We start from the raw sequence: 27,128 nt of genomic DNA on the forward strand, positions 1-27,128 counted from the left end.
CCCCAGATTTTTTAGGATCTAAATAACTCAAAATTAGATGTTTTCAATCCATGTTTTAGGTTTTTTAAAGGTTTTGAAAATTTCAGTTTAGGAATTTATATGTTATACTGTATAAAAATCAAACAAAATCAAACAACATGTCATTGTGGGGCAGATTATTAAGATCTGTGAAGTGATAAAGTGGAAGGTGATAAAGCACCAGCCAATCAGCTCCCACCTTCCATGTCACAGGCTGAGTTTGAAAAATGACAGTTAGGAGCTGACTGGCTGGTGTGTTATCACCTTCCACTTTATCACTTCACCAGGCTTAATAAATCTACCCCTATGTTTGAAACATTGTGCCTTAATTACAGATGTGTCCTGCTACTTCCTTGCAGCATTTGCTCCCGTGATGCGCTATGCCATGAGAGTCTGCGATCCATTTGCAGCCGCGGCTTTCCCATAGCATTTAATGCATTACGAGAGGGAGCCGGCAGTCTGGCTGCGTATGCTATGCAGCAAGGCTATATGTAACAGGACATATCTGTATATGTGAATTGCATATTAAAACTACTCATTCCACACATTTTCACAGTAAATTTATATAGTTTCAACTTGAGTTAGAGAATTAGGTCTTTTTAGGATTTAACAGTCAAAATAGGTCATTTTAGGTACTAACACCCAGATTGGGTAATTTTAGGTCGTGTATGGAAAATTAGTATGTTATTCCCTGGTACATAAAACATAAAAGGAAATTTTGAGTGTAATGGTAAAAGATAAGAATGTTAGAACCTAAGAATCCTGGTCTAAAGGGCCGTACTGACGGGGAGATTTCCCCAGAGATGTGTGCTGAGCGGTCCAGCACACATCTCTCCCCCCACTCAGCATGGCGCGATGTGTGCTGAGCGAGGTGGGGACGGACACGGGGAAGGGGGTGCCAATCCAGCACCGGCGATAGCGACGCGCAGGACCGTGAATTGCTGTCGCCAGCACCCCTACACACAGAGCGATGTTGTAAGCAATCTCGTCAGATTGCTTAGAAATTAGCTGAACATCGCTCCGTGTGTACCCTTCTTTAGTCATCACTAACAACCTAATAAAGTTGTCATATTGAACATGAAGCATCCCACTGAGTATAAACAAAACATTCCTTATTGGTGGTCACCGGAAGCAGTTCATGGCAGATTACCTCAGCCAGGTGTATATTGGATTATTACTGCTTGGCTTTGTTATAATTGTAATTAAGAGTTACCTAGCGGAAAGAGGATGCATTGTCTTGTTTTGTTTTTTTACTTGGAGATGGCTTGTATTCTGGGAGTTTATTGGATATAGGGGCTAATTCAGACCTGATCGCTGCAGTGCGCCGGCGCATACCAGACAACTGACGGCTGTCTTAGCCCTGTGATCGCCTCTGCCTGATTGACAGGCAGAGGCAGTCGCTGGGACGGCATTTAGGGGGCATCATCCAGGCAACGCAGGCGTGCCCGAACCGTGGGGGGGGCGCTGCAGCTGCTTGACGGCACACGCAGCCGCTGCGACCCGTGCAGTGACGAGTAGCTCCCTGCCAGCGCGCAGGGCCTGCGCTGGCTGGGATCTACTCTTCAAGTACAAAAGCATCGCCACTGTGCGATGCATTTGTACTTGTGTGGCGGGGTAGGGCCTGACATGCTGGGCGTCCCCCCCGCATGTTAGGGAAGCTGATCATAGATGTGCTAAATTTAGCACATCTACGATCAGGTCTGAATCGCCCCCTTAGAAGGGTCAGAAAAATAGTGGTGAAATTTTTATGTATTTGCCATGAGAAATATTTATTTACTAGCCTTTAAAAAAAAAAAAAAAAAAAAAGTCTTATTTAAAAAAAAAAATGAAAGTATTTGCTGAAAATCAGCTTACTTGTATGACAAGGTAGGTGTGGTTTTTCTTTTGCTTCATGTGTGCAATTCACCACTTATCAACATCCAACGTTTCTAGCTACATAAATGGTACGTCCCAATGCTTCTGCTTAAAGCAACAAGGTTTATATGCTCCATTGCAAGAAAACAAATGTACGGTAGCCAGGGTCGGACTGGCCCACAGGGGAACAGGGGAAACCACCGGTGGGCCCTACTGCCTGTGGGCCCTCCTCCTCCTCTAGGGATCAAGTTCCAGACTATACTAGTGCACTGGATTTATGCATTATACTGTACATATGTTACATTATACTTCACAATAATTTGGTTAATTATATATTTACAAAGGGGCACAGAACATGTAATGGTTAGCCAAACCTCAGTGATGTCTGGCCACGCCCCCACTGGAACCTGGCTACACCTTTAAGCATGGGCCCCTACAGCAGCATTCCCCTGGTGGGCCCGTCATGCCCCAGTCCGACACTGACGGTAGCCATATATAGATTACTGAGAGATCTCCTTTAAAGCTGTGCTACCAGTCCACTTGTACTGGGCATCCACTATACAATTTACACTGTTCTACAAAAGTAAATGGGATTTTCTTTCACAAGAACTAAATCAACTGAATCAAAATGTATTTTTCGTGCTGCATTCAAATATACATTCAGATTTTTTCCATCAGGCAGGTTTTTTTTGGTGACAAACGTTTACTAATTACTATTAAGTTGGTACTTACGCAAGTCTAAATGATAAATATACACATTCTAGCTGTCCTAAAAAGTTGTAGATGATGATGGCGTTCCATTTGGGGCAGACACATTTCAGCTGGCAGCCCCACCGTGCTGGCTAGCTGAAATGTGCAAAAAGTTACCCGTTTGTGAGCACAAACTGAACTTTTTGTGTCGCGCCCAGTACTTTTGTCTGGTTTAGCCATTTTACACAGTTAAACCCAGCCTGTCTGGGTAAGATTAACGTGATAAAAAACAATTGAATTTTGCTCCGCGATCTCCCATCACTTTATACTGAGGTTGGGCATGCAGAACAATTGAATCGTCCCGATGAATTCATTAGATCGCTCACTAGGTCACAATAGTTTTCTAATTTATAATGTCCAATAAAACAAGAATAGATATTTTATAAGAAGAGCAGAATGCTAGGACTGACCCTGATGAGATCGGGCGCAGACTGCCTATATTGGCCCATTCACTGACATGAAAATGTACGAGGAGAAGAATCCGTAACAACCCCCAGACTGAGCCCAGTCAGTCTACATGCTCGAAAGGCATCTGCAGACTCACTCAGTCAGTCTGCTGTGCTGAAGACACAGAAGTCAGTGTAACCTGATCCCTATTGGCCAAGATCCAGGAGTCAGAATATGTGGAAGGGCTCACATGCAGTAGGGAAAAGGACTGTAGTAACCCGTTCAGATTGCAAATGCCGGGTCGCATCCGGGAATTGGAAGCGGGTCCTTCCCAAGTGCGTTCCAGCATTAGACCCTTTCAGACTGGCTTCCCAACCTGGCAATATGTCAGGATGCCATCAGTGACGGGGATGGAGGCAGGTGCGGAGGCGGCGCTGGAGATGAGATCATCTCTGCGCCGCCTCTCCCTATGCTGTGAACGGGTACCGGGTCGCATCGACCTGGGTAACCCATTCACACTGTGCCTGATCCGGGAATAACCCTTCTTTATTCCCGGGTTTAATTACCGGGTCGGGCGACCCGGGAATTCATCAGTGATCTGTTCAGTCGACCCGGCAAAATACTGTGTTATTTCGGCAGTGTGAACGGGGTATCATACTGTTACCGGAGGACACTGCGATAATCACAGACAGGTGCTGAAATACAGAGTACACTGTAGTTATCACAAAGCAATAACAGCAACAATGTAGTCGTTTAATTCCTGTAGAGGCTGAGAAATAGTCTCTTCCCCCTCTATTGCGGTCTTTCTCTACTGGCAGGGAAGGATGCTGTCACCACAGATGGGAATCCAGTTGTGCAACCAGCTCCTCCCCCAACTCTCTCTATTTTTCTCCCCTGTACAAACACCACAGCGAACGTCCTTTCAACAAGGAAACATAGCCCATTTCTTGGGCTGCCTGACCACCTCTCCTATGAAAACCTGGCAAGTTTGTGCCGCCATGATAAACCGGCTTGACTATTGCTATTCTCTAGAACTTTAAGAGCATCGCTAGCCACTGGCTCAAGTGGACTCCAGAACGGAGACCTGTAAAGAGAAGTTTGGGAGTGAACATCACAGCTTATATTAAAAGTAGTAAAAACTTACAAATAAACATATGTAAAAGTATAGAACTGCAACCCATCCCTAGTAAAACAGGCCAGCTTTTATGGGCACTTAAAATGCACTGTAGACCACAAGTTCCAAAGGAAAGGAGCTACTTTCTTACAGTTATACTAGTCTAATTAAATGCTAGTTGCTACATTCCTCTTGAGCAACACATGTTCAAGTGTTTTCATGATTGGAAGAAAGAGAAATAAGTACAGGTTGAGTATCCCATATCCAAATATTCCGAAATACGGAATATTCCGAAATACGGACTTTTTTGAGTGAGAGTGAAATAGTGAAACCTTTGTTTTTTGATGGCTCAATGTACACAAACTTTGTTTAATACACAAAGTTATTAAAAATATTGTATTAAATGACCTTCAGGCTGTGTGTATATGAAACATAAGTGAATTGTGTGAATGTAGACACACTTTGTTTAATGCACAAAGTTATAAAAATATTGGCTAAAATTACCTTCCGGCTGTGTGTATAAGGTGTATATGTAACATAAATGCATTCTGTGCTTAGATTTAGGTCCCATCACCATGATATCTCATTATGGTATGCAATTATTCCAAAATACGGAAAAATCCCATATCCAAAATACCTCTGGTCCCAAGCATTTTGGATAAGGGATACTCAACCTGTAATTGAAAGAGAATGATGAATATAATTATTAATGACACATTCTCCCGTTCAAACAGTATATTTTTTTGTTTATTTTTTTATGCTACAGATGATATGTGTGCACTTGTGACCAGTTTTCTTTTTTTATTTTAACTTAATGGTCATTAAACCTTATGTAGAAAGTATGGTTTATAGACCCCCCCCTCATTCCCTCTTACTCAGAGAACCTGAAAAGCCTAATTTTTAAGTAAATATGTACTCCAGTATTTCAGCGAGATAAACGAATTATCTGCAATAGATTTGGATGCGTGTCAACATAGTATTGGGGTTAGATGAGACTACCGTTAGTCTATACCAGTGACTGTTCCTCACACGCACATTATCAGACAGAGGTATGTGGTACTTTGTTCTGACATATAGGTCTTGCCATACTGTACATATAATTTTACTGACCTAAAACTGGGCGACCGAGCACTGGGACAATCAGGTTAAAAATAATGTATTCATTCAGTCACTAACAGTATGTTTTCTACCTGTGAAGGCTGAGACATGGAAGCACATGTTACAATTAACAAATCTTGTAGACCGAGAAAATATACTTCCCTCTCCTTGCTTATGTGATGAAATCAGTGTAAAGATATCCTCATAGCCTTCATGTTCTTCAGGCACATGTTTTAACACCTTCAGTGCTAAGGGTGATTGTGACTCAACTTCAGCATGTACATTAAAAGTGCTAGCCTTGCTTGTTCTCAGCACTATTGTAGGAGCTGAAATTGGCAGAGCGCGTACTTATATAACACCTCCTCTCCTCACTGCTTTCTGGAGTCAGGAAGGTTGTGGGCACTACACTCACTGGGGAAAATTCAGTTGTTTTGGGTGTCCAATAATCTTGTCTAAACAGGACTGTTTAGATGCCCAATCATGCATATTGCGCATGTCGCACCCAAACAGACAGGGTTTAGTCACCTAAAACTGTCTAAAGTCCTGCTATGGGTGTCCAAATTCCCATTAGCTCACATTTTTACTTGCACCTCAGGAGGCTGCAAAAGGGTTTTCCGTGTCTAATGGGCACCCGCTTGGCTGAAAAATTTAATTGCTGCTGTCAGGTTCCATCTAATAGTGGCTGCGAAAATAACAATTGAATTCGAGTCTGACGAGTTGGTTTCGAGCAGTGATATTATGAACTTTTATTAATAGGGTTCCACAAGAGCCATACAGTGATAAAATCACATAATATGACAAAAAATAAATAGGATTAACATAAGCACAATTGAAACACTGAATGAGCCTGTACCCACTAAATGGGTAAACAGACATGCTCAGTGTCACTGGTGGGAAAAGTGTAGACAAGGGAACTTATGCAGGGATAATGCTAGGAGGAGAAACCAAGGGAAGGGGGCCCTGCCGATTATTGTTTGTGGGCTTAAGAGCCCCCTGACTGAAAACCACTGAAGTCAATTGCAAAGTGCCAATCAATGTGGGGGAGTGCACTAAAAGCTCGCTTTCTCCAGTGGCGCCGAAAGGGGTGAGGGAAGAGTTCTAATTACCCAGGCCCAGGTGCCCCTCCCCCTTACCTGGCAGCTGCAGCTCTTCTTCTCAACCTAGCACGCTGCAGTGTGGCCAGGGATGCGCTTAAAATACATTTTTCTCTCTCTATTTTTTTTCTAAGGGTGCATGGCCATGCCTCCTGTGATTAGGCCACACACCCTGAAAAATACCTGTGCCCAACCAGGCTCTCTATTGCAAAAAGTTTATTAAACAAATAATATAATCAGGCGCCTCACGTAAGGTGGGTACACACTGATAGATATATCTGCAGATCAATTGATCGGCAGATATATCTGTGGATGGATCGGGCAGTGTGCTATGCATACACACTGCCCGATCCGTCGGGGACTGATGTCATCAATTGGGCGGGCATTTACACATGCCCGCCTAGTTCAGCTGTCAATCACCACCGGCCGCCGCAGCATGTTGGAGGGCGGCTGGTCGCCCGTACACACACACAGCGATGCGCCAATATATATTGGTATATATATTGGCCGTCGGCTGTGCTGCGGGGCCGACGCGATATGTTTGTAAACGACGGAGTTCACAGACATATCGCCCGTACACACTGGCCGATGGACCCGCAATATATCGGCCAGTGTGTACCCACCTTCAGAGTTGCTTTTCCAAGCATCTGTTCTATCGGAGATAGTCAGTCTCCGTATCAAATATACTATTGGAAAGGAGAAATACGAACAACGCTAATCTGAGAAAACAGACGTGCTAAAATGCAATAAATTTATTATACACGCACATGAATTAAAAATTACAAAAATTAAAGTGGTTAAAATAATTGTGATGGCCCTTGATATTAACCTCTGGTCGTTATTCAATAGATATTTGAAACACTTGTATACGCCATAATAATAATTTGTGCACAATAGAAAAGCCTTTGGTCTATCAGATTCAGACTTTCAGGTAAGTATTTTCCGGTTTTATTTTCTGTGACTGGGTATTCCACTAGCGATGGTCCAAAGCGCACCACTGAGGTCCAAAGCAGATGGTGATGGATATCCCTTCTGTCCACAGTAATGCTGGAATATTCAGATGGCTTTTAAGCATCCATGCTGTCTCCCCACAAAGATTGTTGGCAGTGTCCAGGTCCAGAGGCAGGTACCTAACGTGTTCGCTGTCGGCAGCTTTGTCAAAGGTCAGGCTCTCTACAGCCTTGGCTCTCTTCCCCGGCTAGGTGCGCATGTGTTCCCGTCTTTACAAAACGGGTGTCGCCTCTTTCATTCTCTGGTTGTCAGTATATTGACAGTATAGTCTGTACACTGCAGAAATCATTAAGGGCCTAATTCTGAGGTGGGAGTAAATAAAACAAAAAAATTAAATTAACTGCACTTTGGCAAAACCATGTTGCACTGCAGGTGGGGCAGATTTAAAATGTGCAGAGAGATTTAGATGTGAGAGGGGAGTGGCAAACCCAGATCTACATTGAAATGTAAAAATAAAGCAGTCTAACATTTGAGGGCCAGTATTTACCCTGCATGTGAAAAATAATTGTATTTGCACCCCGTGCATTGTAGCATGGTTTGTCCTGGTTCACCGTTACTTGCTATTTTTTTTTTCATTACCTATACAGTAACTCCGAATCAGGCCCGTAGTAGTTCAGGGATGGGGAGGATTTAAGCTGGGTACACACTGAGAAGATATTGGCTCATTATGATGTTTCCGGAAGAATAGGAATGACATATCGGGCAGATCCTTCAGTGTGTATGGCTAATATGCGGGTGCCCACTGTTGCTAGCAGTTTTTGTTCCTTCCGTCATTAGATCGTGGTGATATGTACCCAGGATTCGAGATGTCAGGCCGATATGTTGGTCTGGGACACTTCGCTCAGTGTGTACCCGGCCAATATATCGGCCTGGAACACATAGCTCAGTGTGTACCCAGCTTTACTGTTGCTGACATGTAGTTGTAGCATTTGCAATGACTATAAACCAGAGGTTTTCAAATTCGATCCTCGGGGGCCAACACGGTGCATGTTTTGCAGGTCTCCTCACAGAATCGCAAGTGAAATAATTAGCTCCACCTGTGGACCTTTTAAAATGTCAGTGAGTAATTAATACACCTGTGCACCTGCTGGGTTACCTGCAAAACATGCACTGTGTGGGCTCCCGAGGACAGAGTTTGAGGACCTCTGCTATAAACTATGACTTGGAGTGCAATTGCAGATAACTTTGTAGAAACCCTTATATCTTTAAATTTCACACCTAGGCTAACTTCCAGGATTCTTTTTCAAGAAGCTTAGGTAGCCATACTGCTGTATTCCCTCCGCATCGCCAGATAATGGGAACTCTGCAGCCCCAGTACGCTCTGAACCACCTGCTCCTACACTTCAAAATCTAAATGTACTGTGATGATGCTACAGAAAATAAAAGCTTTACATAGCCCATGTGTGTCCAACACTAGAACATATATTTTCTTTCTGTGTGAGGGTAAAGGGAGCTGGGGTTGTGTCCGATGGTGAAATTGGGTGTGTGGATTGGGCCAGGTATCGTAGGCTTTCCATATCCAGCACACACACACACTTCAATATTTGCATTGTGTAAGAGCTCAGGCACACACATACGCTACTAGTGGGTATTTCAGCTTCTACCTGATGCATTATAATTAAGACAAATTATTTCCTTAAGGGCTCATTTCCAACATTGCATCTTACGTTTTTATTACCATTGTTAAAAAAAAAAAAAAAAAAATCTGAAAACTGCACAACCTATTGGTAAAATGGCAATGCATCATCAAACACATCTGCAGCTTTGCTTTCATGCGTGTTACCCATGTTCTCAGTACATGTATTTGAACAAACCCAATGTTTAATGTGGTATTAGCAGAACAGGGATGCGGTTACATTGTCGGCAGTCGGGATCCCGGCGGACAGGATACCGACGCCGGAATCCCGACCACTGACAATGGCGACAGACTGAATCCCGGGTAACGGGATATCTCCACTCATGGGTGTCCACTACACCCATAGAGTGGGAACAGATCCTGTGGCGAGCCACCAAACCCGTGGCGAGGACAGCGGTGCGTAAGGGATTTAGTTGCGCTCGCGTCCCCCCCCCCCCCCTCCTTGCCGGCTTACTGACGGACGGGATCCTGGTGTCGGTATGCTGATTGTCGGCATACCATACTCAACACGCAGAACAGACCATCTTCAGTATCAGTTTATTCATGTTGTTTTACCAGGAAGATGGATATCTGTGCATTTTGTACACAATAACACTGATTTGACATGTTTAGGAATCTATACTTGTCACATGTAACGTGTCAGTAAATGCTTATTTCTCTAACGTCCTAAGTGGATGCTGGGGACTCCGTAAGGACCATGGGGATTAGCGGCTCCGCAGGAGACTGGGCACAACTAAAGAAAGCTTTAGGACTACCTGGTGTGCACTGGCTCCTCCCACTAAGACCCTCCTCCAGACCTCAGTTAGATTCTTGTGCCCGGCCGAGCTGGATGCACACTAGGGGCTCTCCTGAGCTCCTAGAAAGAAAGTATATTTAGGTTTTTTATTTTCAGTGAGATCTGCTGGCAACAGACTCACTGCAGCGAGGGACTAAGGGGAGAAGAAGCGAACCTGCCTAACAGGTGGTAGTTTGGGCTTCTTAGGCTACTGGACACCATTAGCTCCAGGGGGATCGACCGCAGGACCCGACCTTGGTGTTCGTTCCTGGAGCCGCGCCACCTTCCCCCTTACAGAGCCAGAAGCACGAAGAAGGTCCAGAAAATCGGCGGCAGAAGACTTCGGTCTTCACCAAGGTAGCGCACAGCACTGCAGCTGTGCGCCATTGCTCCTCATGTACACCTCACACTTCGGTCACTGATGGGTGCAGGGCGCTGGGGGGGGGGGGGCGCCCTGAGGGCAATAAATAACACCTTGGCTGGCAAAATATACATCATATATAGTCCCAGAGGCTATATAGATGTAAAATTACCCCTGCCAGTATCACAGAAAATGCGGGAGAAAGTCCGCCGAAAAGGGGGCGGGGCTTCTCCCTCAGCACACTGGCGCCATTTTCTCTTCACAGTGCAGCTGGAAGACAGCTCCCCAGGCTCTCCCCTGTAGTTTTCAGGCTCAAAGGGTTAAAAAGAGAGGGGGGCACTAAATTTAGGCGCAATATATGTATACAAGCAGCTATTTGGGGAAAAATCACTCAGTTATAGTGTTAATCCCTGCATTATATAGCGCTCTGGTGTGTGCTGGCATACTCTCTCTCGGTCTCCCCAAAGGACTTTGTGGGGTCCTGTCCTCAGTCAGAGCATTCCCTGTGTGTGTGCGGTGTGTCGGTACGGCTGTGTCGACATGTTGGATGAGGAAGGTTAAGTGGAGGCGGAGCAGAGGCCGATAAATGGGATGTCGCCCCCTGTGGGGCCGACACCAGAGTGGATGGATAGGTGGAAGGTATTAACTGACAGTGTCAACTCCTTACATAAAAGGCTGGATGACGTAACAGCTGTGGGACAGCCGGCTTCTCAGCCCGCATCTGCCCAGGCGTCTCAAAGGCCATCAGGGGCTCAAACAACGCCCGTTACCTCAGATGGCAGACACAGATGTCGACACGGAGTCTGACTCCAGTGTCGACGAGGTTGAGACATATACACAATCCACTAGGAACATCCGTTACATGATCTCGGCAATGAAAAAATGTGTTACGCATTTTCTGACATTAACCCAAGTACCACATAAAAGGGGTTTTATTTTTGGGGAGAAAAAACAGCCAGTGTTTTGTTCCCCCATCAGATGAATGAATGAAGTGTGTAAAGAAGCGTGGTTCCCCCCGATAAGAAACTGGTAATTTCTAAAAAGTTACTGATGGCGTACCCTTTCCCGCCAGAGGATAGGTCACGTTGGGAGATATCCCTTAGGGTGGATAAAGCGCTCACACGTTTGTCAAAAGGTGGCACTGCCGTCTTAGGATACGGCCACCTTGAAGGAACCTGCTGATAAAAAGCAGGAGGCGATCCTGAAGTCTGTATTTACACACTCAGGTTATATACTGAAACCTGCAATTGCCTCAGCATAAATAGTGCTGCTGCAGCGTGGTCTGACACCCTGTCAGATAATATTAATACGCTAAGACAGGGATAATATTTTGCTAACATTGAGCATATTTAAGACGTTGTCTTATATATAAAGGATGCACAGAGGGATATTTGCCGGCTGGCATCCAGAATTAATGCAATGTCCATTCTGCCAGGAGGGTAGTAGAAACCCGGCAGTGGACAGGTGATGCTGCATTTAAAAGGCACATGGAGATTCTGCCTTATAAGGGTGAGGAATTGTTTGGGGATGGTCTCTGGGACCTCGTATCCACAGCAACAGCTGGGAAGAAAATTTCTCTAACGTCCTAAGTGGATGCTGGGGACTCCGTCAGGACCATGGGGTTTAGCGGCTCCGCAGGAGACAGGGCACAATAATAAAAGCTTTAGGATCAGGTGGTGTGCACTGGCTCCTCCCCCTATGACCCTCCTCCAAGCCTCAGTTAGATTCTTGTGCCCGGCCGAGAAGGGTGCAATCTAGGTGGCTCTCATGAGCTGCTTAGAATAAAAGTTTAAGTTAGGTTTTTTATTTTCAGTGAGTCCTGCTGGCAACAGGCTCACTGCTACGAGGGACTTAGGGGAGAGAAGTAAACTCACCTGCGTGCAGGATGGATTTGCTTCTTAGGCTACTGGACACCATTAGCTCCAGAGGGAGTCGGAACACAGGTCTCACCCTGGGGTTCGTCCCGGAGCCGTGCCGCCGACCCCCCTTGCAGATGCCGAAGTTGAAGAGGTCCAGAAACAGGCGGCAGAAGACTTTCAGTCTTCATAAGGTAGCGCACAGCACTGCAGCTGTGCGCCATTGTTGTCAGCACACTTCATACCAGCGGTCACTGAGGGTGCAGGGCGCTGGGGGGGGCGCCCTGGGCAGCAATGTATTATACCTTTTTTATGGCTAAAATACATCACATATAGCCCTTGAGGCTATATGGATGTATTTAACCCCTGCCAGATCTCACAAACTCCGGGAGAAGAGCCCGCCGTTTTAGGGGGCGGGGCCTATTCTCCTCAGCACACGGCGCCATTTTCCTGCTCAGCTCTGCTGTGAGGAAGGCTCCCAGGCTCTCCCCTGCACTGCACTACAGAAACAGGGTTAAAACAGAGAGGGGGGGCACTTATTTGGCGATATGATTACATATGTGAAAATGCTATAAGGGAAAACACTTGTATAAGGGGTTGTCCCTGTATAATTATAGCGTTTTTGGTGTGTGCTAGCAAACTCTCCCTCTGTCTCCCCAAAGGGCTAGTGGGGTCCTGTCCTCTATCAGAGCATTCCCTGTGTGTGTGCTGTGTGTCGGTACGTGTGTGTCGACATGTAGGAGGACGATGTTGGTGAGGAGGCGGAGCAAATTGCCTGTATTGGTGATGTCACTCTCTAGGGAGTCGACACCGGAATGGATGGCTTATTTAGGAATTACGTGATAATGTCAACACGATGCTAGGTCGGTTGACGACATGAGACGGCCGGCAAACAAATTAGTACCTGTCCAGGCGTCTCAGACACCGTCAGGGGCTTGTAAAAACGCCCATTTACCTCAGTTGGTCGACACAGACACGGACACTGACTTCAGTGTCGACGGTGAAGAAACAAACGTATTTTCCTTTAGGGCCACACGTTACATGTTAAGGGCAATGAAGGAGGTGTTACATATTTCTGATACTACAAGTACCACAAATAAGGGTATTATGTAGGGTGGGAATAATCTACTTGTAGTTTTTCCTGAATCAGATAAATTAAAGTGTGTGATGATACGTGGGTTTCCTCCGATAGAAAATTATTGGAGGTATACCCTTTCCCGCCAGAAGTGAGGGCGAGTTGGGAAACGCACCTTAGGGTGGATAAGGCGCTCACACGCTTATAAAAACAAGTGGCGTTACCGTCTCCAGATACGGCCGCCCTCAAGGAGCCAGCTGATAGGAAGCTGAAAAATATCCTAAGAAGTATATACACACATACTGGTGTTATACTACGACCAGCAATCGCCTCAGCCTGGATGTGCAGCGCTGGGGGGGCTTGGTCGGATTTCCTGACTGAAAATATTGATACCCTTGACAGGAACAATATTTTATTGACTATAGAGCATTTTAAGGATGCATTTCTATATATGCGAGATGCGCAGAGGGATATTTGCATTCTGGCATCAAGAGTAGATGTGATGTCCATATCTGCCAGACGATGTTTATAGACACGACAGTGGTCAGGTGATGCAGATTCCAGACGGCACATGCAAGTATTGCCGTATAAAGGGGCGGTCCATCGGACCTGGTGGCCATGGCAACAGCTGGAAAATCCACTTTTGTTACCCCAAGTCACATCTCAGCAGAAAAGGACACAGTCTTTTCAGTCTCAGTCCTTTCGTACCCATAAAGGCAGGCGGGCAAAAGGCCAGTCATATCTGCCCAGGGTTAGAGGAAAGGGAAGAAGACTGCAGCAGGCAGCCCATTCCCAGGAACAGAAGTCCTCCACAGCTTCTGCCAAGTCCGCAGCATGACGCTGGGGCCATACAAGCGGACTCAGGTGCGGTGGGGGGTCATCTCAAGAGTTTCAGCACGCAGTGGGCTCACTCGCAAGTGGACTCCTGGATCCTACACGTAGTATCCCAGGTGTACATTGGAAATTCGAGACGTCTTCCCCTCACAAGTTCCTGAAGTCTGCTTTACCAACGTCTCCCTCCGACAGGGAGGCAGTATTAGGAAAAAATTCACAGGCTGTATTCCCAGCAGGTGATAATCAAAGTACCCCTCCTACAACAAGGGAAGGGGTATTATTCCACACTATATTGTGGTACTGAAGCCAAACGGCTCGGTGAGATCTAAAAGATTTGAACAATTACATACAAGGGTTCAAATCAAGATGGAGTCACTCAGAGCAGTGATAGCGAACCAGGACGATATGGTGTCACTGGATATCAGGGACGCTTACCTACATGTCCAAATTTTGCCCTTCTCACCAAGGGTATCTCAGGTTCGTGGTACAGAACTGTCACTATCAGTTCAGACGCTGCCGTTTGGATTGTCCACGGCACCCCGGGTCTTTACCATGGTAATGGCCGAAATGATGATTCTTCCTAAAAGAAATATGGACGCTTTCCTGATAAGGGCAAGGTACAGAGAACAGTTGGCGGTCGGAGTAGCACTATCTCAAGTAGTTCTACGACAGCACGAGTGGTTTCTAAATATTCCAAAATCGCAGCTTTTCCGACGACACGTCTAATGTTCCTAGGAATGATTCTGGACACAGTCCAGAAAAGGATGTTTTCTCCCGGAGAAGAAGGCCAGGGAGTTATCCGAGCTAGTCAGGAACCTCCTAAAACCAGGAAAAGTATCAGTGCATCATTGCACAAGGGTCCTGTGAAAAATGGTGGTTTCTTACAAAGCGATCCCATTCGGTAGATTTCACGCAAGAACCTTTCAGTGGAATCTGCTGGGAAAATGGTCCGGATCGCATCTTCAGATGCATCAGCGGATAACCCTGTCTCCAAGGACAAGGGTGTTTTCTTCTGCGGTGGCTGCAGAGTGCTCATCTATGAAAGGGCCGCAGATTTGACATTCAGGACTGGGTCCTGGTGACCACGGATGCCAGCCTGAGTGGCTGGGGAGCAGTCACACAAGGAAAAAATTTCCAGGGAGTGTGATCAAGTCTGGAGACTTCTCTCCACATAAATATACTGGAGCTAAGGGCAATTTACAAGGCTCTAAGCTTAGCAAGACCTCTGCTTCAAGGTCAGCCGGTATTGATCCAGTGGGACAACATCACGGCAGTCGCCCACGTAAACAGACAGGGCGGCACATGAAGCAGGAGGGAAATGGCAGAAACTGCAAGGATTCTTCGCTGGGCGAAAAATCATGTGATAACACTCTCAGCAGTGTTAATTCCGGGAGTGGAAAACTGGGAAGCAGACTTCCTCAGCAGGCATAACCTCCACCCGGGAGAGCGGGGACTTCAGCGGGAAGTCTTCCACATGATTGTAAACCGTTGGGAAAAACCAAAGGTGGACATGATGGCGTCCCGCCTGAACAAAAAACTAGACAGATATTGCGCCAGGTCAAGGGACCCTCAGGCAATAGCGGTGGAAGCTCTGGTAACACTGTGGGTGTACCAGTCAGGGTATGTGTTCCCTCCTATGCATCTCATACCAAAAGTACTGAGAATCATAAGAAGGAGATGAGTAAGAACGATACTCGTGGTTCCGGATGGGTCAAGAAGGACTTGGTACCCGGAACTTCAAGAGATGCTCACGGAAGAACCGTGGCCTCTACCTTTAAGAGAGGACCTGCTCCAGCAGGGGCCTTGTCTGTTCCAAGACTTACCGCGGCTGCGTTTGACGGCATGGCAGTTGAACGCCAGATCCTGAAAGGGCATTCCAGATGAAGTCATCCCTACCCTGGTCGAAGCCAGGAAGGATGTAATCGCAAAACATTTTCACCGCATTGGGCGAAAATATGTTGCGTGGTGTGAGGCCAAGAAGGTCCCTACAGAGGAATTCCAACTGGGTCGTTTCCTACATTTCCTGAAAACAGGACTGTCTATGGGCCTAAAATTAGGGTCCATTAAGGTTCAAATTTCGACCCTGTCGAATTTCTTCCAGAAAGAACTGGCTTCAGTGCCTGAAGTTCAGACGTTTGTAAAAGGGGTACTGCATATACAGCCTCCTTTTGTGCCCCCAGTGGCACCTTGGGATCTCAATGTTGTTTTGAGTTTCCTAAAGTCACATTGGTTGGATCCACTCACCACTGTGGAATTAAAATATTTCACATGGAAGGTGAAGATTCTATTAGCCCTGGCTTCAGCCAGGCGTGTGTCAGAATGGGCGGCTTTATCATATAAAAGCCCTTACTTAATTTTTTATTCTGACAGGGCAGAATTGAGGACTCGTCCTCAATTTCTCCTTAAGGTGTTTTCTGTTTTTCACATGAACCAACCTATTGTGGTACCTGCGGCTACTAGGGACTTGGAGGACTCCAAGTTACTTGACGTTGTCAGGGCCCTGAAAATATATGTTTCCAGGACGACTGGAGTCAGAAAATCTGACTTGCTGTTTAGCCTGTATGCACCCAACAAGATGGGTGTTCCCGCTTCTAAGCAGACGGTTGCTCGCTGGATTTGTAGTACAATTCAGCTTGCACATTCTGTGGCAGGCTTGCCACAGCCAAAATCAGTAAAAGCCCATTCCACAAGGAAGTGGGCTCGTCTTGGGCGGCTGCCCGAGGGGTCTCGGCTTTACAACTTTGCCGAGCTGCTACTTGGTCAGGGGCACACCCTGACTGAGGAGGACCTGGAGTTCTCTCTTTCGGTGCTGCAGAGTCGTCCGCACTCTCCCGCCCGTTTGGGAGCTTTGGTATAATCCCCATGGTCCTGACGGAGTCCCCAGCATCCACTTAGGACGTTAGAGAAAATAAGAATTTACTTACCAATAATTCTATTTCTCGTAGTCCGTAGTGGATGCTGGGCGCCCATCCCAAGTGCGGATTGTCTGCAATACTTGTACATAGTTATTGTTACAAAAATCGGGTTATTCTTGTTGTGAGCCATCTTTTCAGAGGCTCCTTCGTTGTTATCATACTGTTAACTGGGTTCAGATCACAGGTTGTACGGTGTGATTGGTGTGGCTGGTATGAGTCTTACCCGGGATTCAATATCCTTCCTTATTATGCACGCTCGTCCGGGCACAGTATCCTAACTGAGGCTTGGAGGAGGGTCATAGGGGGAGGAGCCAGTGCACACCACCTGATCCTAAAGCTTTTATTATTGTGCCCTGTCTCCTGCGGAGCCGCTAAACCCCATGGTCCTGACGGAGTCCCCAGCATCCACTACGGACTACGAGAAATAGAATTATCGGTAAGTAAATTCTTATTTTTTTACCTCAGGTTTCCTCACAAAAGCCTAAAGAAAGCACCGTATTTTCAGGTACAGTCCTTTCGGCTTCAGAAAAGCAAGCGGGTCAAAGGCGCTTCCTTTCTGCACAGAGACAAGGGAAGAAGGAAAAAGCTGCACCAGTCAGCCAGTTCCAGGATCAAATATCTTCCCTCGCTTCCTCTGAGTCCACCGCATGACGCTGGGGCTCCACAGGTGGAGACAGGTGCGGTGGGGGCGCGTCTCAGGAACTGCAGGGATCAGTGGGCTTGCCCACAGGTGGATCCCTAGGTTCTGCAAGTAGTATCGCAGGGATACAAGCTGGAGTTCGAGACGACTCCCCCTCGCCGTTGCCTCACATCAGCCTTGCCTGCTGCCCTCGGAGAAAGGTAGTACTGGCGGCAATTCACAAGCTGTACTTCCAGCAGGTGAAATCATGGTACCCCTCCTTCAACAAGGCCGGGGTTACTATTCCAAAATGTTGTGGTACCGAAACCAGACGGTTCGGTGAGACCCATTCTAAAAATTGAAATCCTTGAACACTTATATACGAAGGTTCAAGTTCAAAATGGAATCGCTCAGGGCGATTATTGCAAGCCTGGAAAATTTCAGGGTATCACTGGACATCAAGGATACTTACCTGCATGTCCCTATTTACCCTCGTCACCAGGTGTACCTCAAATTGTGGTACAGGATTGTCATTACCAATTCCAGACGTTGCCGTTGGTCTGTCCCCGGCACCGAGGGTATTTACCAAGGTAATGGCCGAAGTACTTATCCCGTACTTGGACGATCTCCTTATAAAGGCGAGGTCCAGGGAGCAGTTGTTCGTCGGAGTAGCACTATCTCGGGAAATGCTACAACAGCACGGCTGGATTCTGAATATTCCAAAGTCACAGCTGGTTCCTACGACGCGTCTACTGTTCCTGGGTATGGTTCTGGACATAGAACAGGATAAAAAGGGTTTCTCCCGGAGGAGAAGTCCAAGGAGTTGGCGTCTCTAGACGGAGACCTCCTAATACAAATACAGGTATCGGTGCATCTATGCACGCGAGCCTTGGGAAAGATGGTAGCTTCTTACAAAGAATTTCCATTCGCCAAGTCCCATGCAAGGATCTTCCAGTGGGATCTGTTGGACAAGTGGTCCGGGTCGCATTCTCAGATGCATCGGCGGATAACCCTGTCTCCAAGGGCCAGGGTGTCGCTGTGGTGGTGACTGCAGAGTGCTCATCTTCTAGGGGGCCGCAGTTTCGGCATACAGGACTGGGTCCTGGTGACCACGGATGCCAGCCTTCAAGGCTGGGGGGCAGTCACACAGGGAAGAAACTTCCAAGGCCTATGGAGAAGTCAGGAGACTTCCCTACACATAAATGTTCTGGAACTATGGGCCATTTACAATGCCCTAAGTCAGGATAGACCCCTGCTTCAACACCGGCCGGTGCTGATCCAGTCAGACAACATCACGGCGGTCGCTCATGTAAACCGACAGGGCGGCTCAAGAAGCAGGATGGCGATGGCAGAAGCCACAAGGATTCTCCGATGGGCGGAAAATCATGTGTTAGCACTGTCAGCAGTGTTCATTCCCGGAGGGGACAACTGAGAAGCAGACTTTCTCAGCAGACGCGACCTCCACCCGAGAGAGTGGGGACTTCATCCAGAAGTCTTTCAAATGATTGTACACCGTGGGGAAAGGCCACAGGTGGACAGGATGGCGTCCCGCCTCAACAAAAAGCTACAAAGATATTGCGCCAGGTCAAGGGACCCTCAAGCGATAGCTGTGGACGCTCTGGTAACACCGTGGGTGTACCAGTCGGTGTATGTGTTCCCTTCTCTGCCTCTCATACCCAGGGTAATGAGAATAATAAGAAGGAGAGGAGTAAGAACTATACTCATTGTTCCGGGTGGCCAAGAAGAGCTTGGTACCCAGAAGTTCAAGAAATGATCTCAGAGGACCCATGGCCTCTGCCGCTCAGTCAGGACCTGCTGCAGCAGGGGGCCTGTCTGTTCCAAGACGTACCGCGGCTGCGTTTGACGGCATGGCGGTTGAACGCCGGATCCTGAAGGAAAAGGGCATTCCGGAGGAAGTTATCCCTACGCTATTTAAAGCTAGGAAAGAAGTGAACGCAAACCATTATCACCGCATATGGCGGAAATATGTTGCGTGCTGTGAGGCCAGTAAGGCCCTAAAGGAGGAATTTCAGCTAGGTCGCTTTCTGCACTTCCTACAAGTCAGAGGTGACTATGGGCCTAAAAATTGGGTTACATTAAGGTCCAGATTTCGGCTCTATCGATTTTCTTCCAAAATAGAACTGGCTTCACTGCCTGAAGTTCAGACTTTTGTTAAGGGAGTGCTGCATAGTCAGCCCCCGTTTGTGCCTCCAGTGGCACCGTGGGATCTCAATGTAGTGTTGGATTTTCTGAAGTCGCATTGAGTTGAGCCACTTAAATCCGTGGAGCTACAATACCTCACGTGGAAAATGGTCATGCTGTGGGCCGTGGCGTCGGCCAGGCGTGTATCAGAATTGGCGGCTTTGTCATACAAATGCCCTTATCTGTATTTTATATGGATAAGGCGGAATTGAGGACTCGTTCCCAATTCCTTCCTAAGGTGGTATCAGTTTTTCATGTGAACCAACCTATTGTGGTGCCTGCGGCTACTTGGGACTTGGAGGATTCCAAGTTTCTGGACGTAGTCAGGGCCCTGAAAAGTATATGTTTCCAGGACGGCTGGAGTCAGGAAAACTGACTCGCTATTTATCCTGTATGCACCCAACAAGCTGGGTGCTCCTGCTTCTAAGCAGACTATTGCTCGCTGGATCTGTAGCACGATTCAACTTGCACATTCTGCGGCTGGAATGCCGCACCCTAAATCTGTGAAAGCCCATTCCACGAGGAAAGTGGGCTCTTCTTGGGCGGCTGCCCGAGGGGTCTCGGCTTTACAAATTTGCCGAGCTGTTACTTGGTCGGGTTAAAACACTCTTGCAAGAGTCTACAAGTTTGATACCCTGGCTGAGGAGGACCTTGAGTTTGCTCATTCGGTGCTGCAGAGTCATCCGCACTCTCCCGCCCGTTTGGGAGCTTTGGTATAATCCCCATGGTCCTTACGGAGTCCCCAGCATCCACTTAGGACGTTAGAGAAAATAAGATTTTACTCACCGGTAAATCTATTTCTCGTAGTCCGTAGTGGATGCTGGGCGCCCATCCCAAGTGCGGATTGTCTGCAATACTTGTATATAGTTATTGCCTAACTAAAGGGTTATTGTTGAGCCATCTGTTGAGAGGCTCAGTTGTTATCATACTGTTAACTGGGTATAGTATCACGAGTTATACGGTGTGGCTGGTATGAGTCTTACCCGGGATTCAAAATCCTTCCTTATTGTGTCAGCTCTTCCGGGCACAGTATCCTAACTGAGGTCTGGAGGAGGGTCTTAGTGGGAGGAGCCAGTGCACACCAGGTAGTCCTAAAGCTTTCTTTAGTTGTGCCCAGTCTCCTGCGGAGCCGCAAATCTCCATGGTCCTTACGGAGTCCCCAGCATCCACTACGGACTACGAGAAATAGATTTACCGGTGAGTAAAATCTTATTTTTCCTGACACGCTACATATGTCCATACTGAAATTGATAGTATGATTTGAAAAACATACAGCTTTGGTGTAACAAATACAATTGCTCACAGGGCAGCTCTGCTGGTCAGTTGTAAAGTTAAAGAGACCGTATCATTTTTACAGTACATGCAAAATGTGCCCCATATTGTGCAGTTCACACAGTTGGTCATGCCTCTTATATCACACCTGCTTTCAGAGATTCTTTTTGGTATGCTGCATTTGAATAGTATAAAATCTACCACCCACTTGCTCATTTAATCATGATGACGTGCTGCAGTGTTTTTCAGTGTACATTACAAAGCCTTAAATTGAGTATGGTATTCCGTTATACGTTTGCTATAAATAATGGTAATAATGTTAAGATTTGTATGTAGTAATAAGTATATAGTAACTATATACGTAGTCGTTTGCATTAGGTTTTCACAAAGCCGTATTTATTAAACATAAATGGTTATCCATTCCATGCTGATGCTGTAGTTGTATTGTCATTGGTCAACTGCAGTTGCTATGGTAACCACTTCTAGTATGTTTGGCCATTGTAGACTGTGAGGGAGTTTAGTCGGCTGGTGACAGTAGATGTAAAAGGAGTGAGATCACAATAGGTCTGAATGGTGCACTGGTAATTGGTTATTAAGGAGAGATGTAAATCAAGATCAAGCAAATTCATTATTCCTCTTTTATTGATGTGTGTCTGGGAGCGGAATCCTGGATTTCAGAGCCAGTTGAGACATCCACTGACATAACTTTAGTAGAAGCCAACTATTAATATATATATCTGTAAAATACATTGCAGTACAGACAACAATATGTCTATTATTTGCAGCAGCCCCCGTCAGTCTGGTATTTGGTACAAACTCCATCTTAAAGTACATTGCAGTCACCGTCTTATCAGTATACAGTACAGCTATCATACGCTCAAAATTACTGTCCCTCCCAGTTGTAAATAGTACAGCTCCCGTACATCCAGAGTTATTCCTCTCCGTTGCAGTATATACTGTAGTACATTACCCATAAGCCCAGTATTACTTTTTCCCCCTTGCAGTATACAGTACAGTGCAGTACACCAAGTATTACTCTTCCCCCCTTGCAGTATACAGTGCAGTGCCCATTTGCCCAGTATTACTCTTCCTCCTTGCAGTATACAGGGCAGTGCCCATATGCCCAGTATTACTCTTCCTCCTTGCAGTATACAGTACAGTGCCCGTACACCCAAGTATTACTCTCCCCCCTTGCAGTATACAGTGCAGTGCCCCTATGCCCACCATTACTCTTCCTCCTTGCAGTATACAGTGCCCATATGCCCAGCATTACTCTTCCTCCTTGCAGTATACAGTGCAGTGCCCATATGCCCAGTATTACTCTTCCCCTTGCAGTATATAGTGCATTGCCCATATGCCCAGCATTACTCTTCCTCCTTGCAGTATACAGTGCAGTGCCCATATGCCCAGTATTACTCCTCCCCCTTGCAGTATACAGTGCTGTGCCCATATGCCCAGAATTACTCATCGACTCTTGCAGTATACAGTACAGTACCCATATGCCCACTTTCACTACTCCCCCATGCAGTATACAGTACATCACCCAGAAGCCCAGTATTATTCTTCCCCCTTGCTGTTTACAGTACCCATACGCCCAGTGTTACTACTCCCCCTTGCAGCATACAGTACAGTGCCCATACGCCCAGTATTACTCCTCCCAGTTACAATATACAGTACAGTGCCCATATGCCCAGTATTACTCTTCTCCCATGCAGTATGCAGTACAGTGCCCATACGCCCAGTAGTACTCCTCCCACTTGTAATATACAGTACAGTGCCCATATGCCCAGTATTTCTCCCACTCCCCACCTTGCAGTATACAGTACATCACCCATGAGCCCAGTATTATTCTTCCCCCTTGCAGTATACAGTACAGTGCCCGTATGCCCAGTATTACTCATCGACTCTTGCTGTATACAGTACATCACCAATAAGCCCAGTATTACTCCTCCCCCTTGCAGTATACAGTACAGTGCCCATACGCCCAGTATTACTCCTCCCAGTTACAATATACAGTACAGTGCCCATATGCCCAGTATTACTCTTCTCCCATGCAGTATGCAGTACAGTGCCCATACGCCCAGTAGTACTCCTCCCACTTGTAATATACAGTACAGTGCCCATATGCCCAGTATTTCTCCCACTCCCCACCTTGCAGTATACAGTACATCACCCATGAGCCCAGTATTATTCTTCCCCCTTGCAGTATACAGTACAGTGCCCGTATGCCCAGTATTACTCATCGACTCTTGCTGTATACAGTACATCACCAATAAGCCCAGTATTAATCCTCCCCCTTGCAGTATACAGTACAGTGCCCATACGCCCAGAATTACTTCCCCCTTGCAATATAGAGTACAGTGCCCATTCGCCCACTATTACGCCTCCCCCTTGCAGTGTACAATACATCACCCATGAGCCCAGTATTACTCTTCTCCCTTGCAGTATGCAGTATAGTGCCCATACACCCAGTATTATTCTTCCCCCTTGCAGTATACAGTACCTCACCCATATGCACAGTATTACTCCTCCTCGCTGTATACAGTACAGTGCCCATACGGCCAGTAGTACTTCTCCCCCTTGGTGTATACAGTACAGCCACCATGCACCCACTATTACCTCTCCCACTCGTCTACCTGCTCCCAGTATTACGCCATCCCAACAGCTAAACATACTGTAAGTCACTGTGTGGTAAATGTATGAAGCAGTGATAAGAGTGGAGAAGTGAGCCAAACGAGAAGTTGCCCATGGCAACCAATCAGCATTGAAGTAACATTTATCATTTGGATACTATTAAAGTATACAAAGCAGCTGATTGGTTGCCATGGGCAACTTCTCCACTGGCTTACTTCTCCACTCTTATCACTGCTTCGTACATTTACCGCCGGATGTGAGGCGGTTTAATTTGGCATAACTAATTACAGGTTTTTTTCCAGTGTATAGATTGTGAGTGTGCGTGCATTTTTTTATTTCTCTATTTGTACACCATGGGGGTCATTCAGGTGCATTTGTTCTTCCGGTGCTTTGCCATATGCAGTTGCGATTATATGCGAATATGGGCAGAAGCTAACCCGTGCAAAAGGACACTCACTGCGATTGGATCTTTTGCGTATGGCGCCGCATGATTGCAGAAACATTGCTAACATCGTTGCACATTTGGTCGTCATGCAGAGCTTGAGTGACCCTGCAGACGCGCAGGCTGATCTGCTCTACCGGGACGCTCAGGACTCTCCAGTAGCAAGTGTGATCGCAGCTGCTAATATATGCACGGCCAGAATACACCATCCGAACGGCCATGACATGTCTACGTTCGCATGACCACTCCCTGTTACCACCCCAAAACTCTGACTTCCTGTCACTCACTCTGTGACTAAAATCTTGCTGTAACCGCAATTGCAAATCACTTGCTGCGCGTGCGCACTGCGGCTCGTATGTATGCACAGTGCAAAAACATTGATTGATATGTGTATGTATTCTTTGCGTCCGTACCTGAATGACCTCCTATATACATTATTATTCTGTACATATCTCCTTTGTCTCTTATTAATAAGTCATGAGGTGCAAGTCCCATTGAAGATCTTTGCTTCTTGTTAAATGTGGTTGGTTTTACTTTAGTAAGTTTTACATAGTTCTACAGCAATAAGTGAAAATTTGTTAACCACATTCCTTTGCTAAATATAGAAATGTGAAAAGTTTTTTTTTTGAGGTACACTCAGAACAGCTAATGGCTGAATGTATATCTTAAATAAGGTGGGGCAGATGTATTAAGCCTGAAGAGTAATAAAGCAGTGATAAGTGGAAGGTGATAACTCACCAGCAAATCATTACAGGTTTGAAAAAATGACAGTAGCTGATTGGCTGGTGCGTTATCACCTTCCATTTATCACTTCTTTATCACTTCTACAGGCTTAATACATCTGCTCCAGTGATCCTATAGCTCAATGGTTTTCATGTATCGCCTGCAGGTCATGTTTTGTGGATTACTTTAATCATGCACGGGTGAGTTAACCTATTTTGCTGGGTCAGTAATTGTCCCACCAGCTTCCGCAGCTGGAAATCCACAAAACATGACATGAAAACCACTGCTGTAGCTTTAGCATCACCTCTGCCATTCATAAAGAGCAGTCCCTCATTTAATTTCTTTCTGACAAATTATGCATTGGGTTGAGTTGGTGGTAAATTCATATGCACGGATTGTAAAGTGCCGCAACCAAATATTTGTTACAGTAAAAACAAGATGTGGAGTATTTTTAGTGTGCAGAATTGTCTTAATGCTATGCGCCTTTTATTCAGCAACTACCACTATAACATTCTCCTAATGGGAATTCAATTAGTCGCGGTACTTACTTTGGGCTTTACTTCTCGGGTTAAGTGCCCGGAGTGATTCAATTAGCTCCCGCAGCATCTAATGCGCAGTAAGGTATAGAATCAGTTTAAGTGCTCGTAAAAAGGCACAAGGGTGCACCGAACGTGATTTCTGTTTGTACCCTACTGATGCGTGATTAGAAATCTGTATAACGTGCACCCTTGGGGCTTACCTTGGGCAGTAATTGAATAGGTCCAGGCTCTAAACCTTGGAGTTAAAAGACTGGGGGATTAATGATTTGCCCCTAATGGTACCCATGCCGATTGTTACCATACACTGCCAATCTAGAGCACTAATCAGTCAATGAAACATGTTGGACAACTGGATTTACCAATTCTGCTTGCTTTTTTGTTGGAATTGGCAATAGGTGGTCCCTATACATTGCTGATTTTTGTACACCGACCTCTCCGAAACACAGAATTGCCCCAGTTGATAGCAAAGTCCATTTTTTTTTTTTTAAATCTATGAGCATCAGCACATCTATTAAATCAAGGCCCAGTCAAGTAGCAGGAGAAAACCTGCCTGATATGTGTATGAAAAGTACATTGTGTTGTTATATGGTACAGCTTGCTGAGGATATGCATAAGTGTAAAATGTGTACAGTTTAAAGACTTAATGCATACAGGCATGTGCATGACAGAGCTTAAATATTGACTTACTAATAAGCTAATCAAAGTATAGTTAAATTATAGTAAAAAAGTTATATAACTTGTTAGTAAATAGGAAAAGATTTTCAGGAGAGATTAGCAAAGACTCGCATATTGGGCCTAATTCAGAGTTGATCGCAGCAGCAAATTTGTTAGCAGTTGGGCAAAACCATGTGCACTGCAGGGGAGGCAGTTATAACATGTGCAGAGAGAGTTAGATTTGTTTGTGGTCTGTTCAAACTGAAATCTAAATTGCAGTATAAAAATAAAGCAGCCAGTATTTACCCCGCACAGAAACAATATAACCCACCCAAATCTAACGCTCTGCAAATGTTATATCTGCCCCCCCTGCAGTGCACATGGTTTTGCCCAACTGCTAACAAATTTGCTGCTGCGATCAACTCTGAATGACCCCCATTATCAACTAATTGGTAGCTTTCCTCAAATTGCCAGCAACATACTATAGGTGCCTGAGAATTCATTTGACAAGAAACTTGAAGAGAAACAGCATGTTAATCTTGTATTTGTATTGCAAATTCTAGTTCAGGCAGCTGTTGTATGCAATGGTTCTTGAAGGGTGTTGTGCAAGTAGCATTTTAATAGTTTCACCATTTTGGAAATGTATTACATATCGTTCATTAAAGAAGTATTCCACTTACAGTAACATCGCTCATAGTACCCTCTCCCTCCCCTTCCGTAAGCAGAACCTTATGTTTCCCTTGCATGGGGCTCTTTATGCTCCCCACAATCCATGCTAGTAAAATAGTTACTGAAACACTAAGCCTCTGTGTGGTGTATCTTGAGCTACCCCTTCTAGTAGTATGTTTTAGTGTGTTTTCATCGGTTCATACTACAGACAAGTTACTGGCTGTCATAGTGCAAGAAGAAGGGATGATTATGTGTAAAGCCATGTAACATTAATGCTACTGTTCTGGTTGTTAGCGGGAATGGCAGTACCTGTGAGTGGAGTCCTTCTTTAATTTGTTATAATTTATTTATTTATTTTTCAAGAACACTTTCACTTAAAAACAGATGAGGTTATTGGAAGGGGTCAAATTCCTGAACTATTGAACGTTGTTTATACTTATATGGATGTATTTAGCAGTGAGGTTATAACATTACGATTCAAACCTTACTCATGTCTAATATAGTGTTGTACTGATTGACCTAGAGCCAAAAGAAAGATGAACTTTCAGGAGATAATTCCCAAGAAGGTGCCAGTCAGGTTGGTGGTTTTAATGGCT

The 27,128-nt window shown here is 45.8% G+C and overlaps 1 protein-coding gene across 6 annotated transcripts in view; it reads left to right on the top strand.

Moving 5' to 3' along the window:
- SMARCA2 (SWI/SNF related, matrix associated, actin dependent regulator of chromatin, subfamily a, member 2) overlaps positions 1-27,128 on the top strand; it is a 631,684-nt gene that overhangs the window by 371,009 nt on the left and 233,547 nt on the right. For 4 of the 6 annotated variants that reach the window (XM_063913944.1, XM_063913943.1, XM_063913948.1 and 1 more), the window contains one exon: positions 27,056-27,109. The exons of the other annotated variants lie outside the window; for them this stretch is intronic. In XM_063913944.1, coding sequence (XP_063770014.1) covers positions 27,056-27,109 — 54 coding nt within the window. The remainder of the gene's footprint in view (positions 1-27,055; positions 27,110-27,128) is intronic. 6 annotated transcript variants of the gene reach the window in all.

The sequence above is a fragment of the Pseudophryne corroboree genome, chromosome 1, assembly GCF_028390025.1.
Source record: "Pseudophryne corroboree isolate aPseCor3 chromosome 1, aPseCor3.hap2, whole genome shotgun sequence".
In the NCBI taxonomy this organism is placed as follows: Eukaryota; Metazoa; Chordata; class Amphibia; order Anura; family Myobatrachidae; genus Pseudophryne; species Pseudophryne corroboree.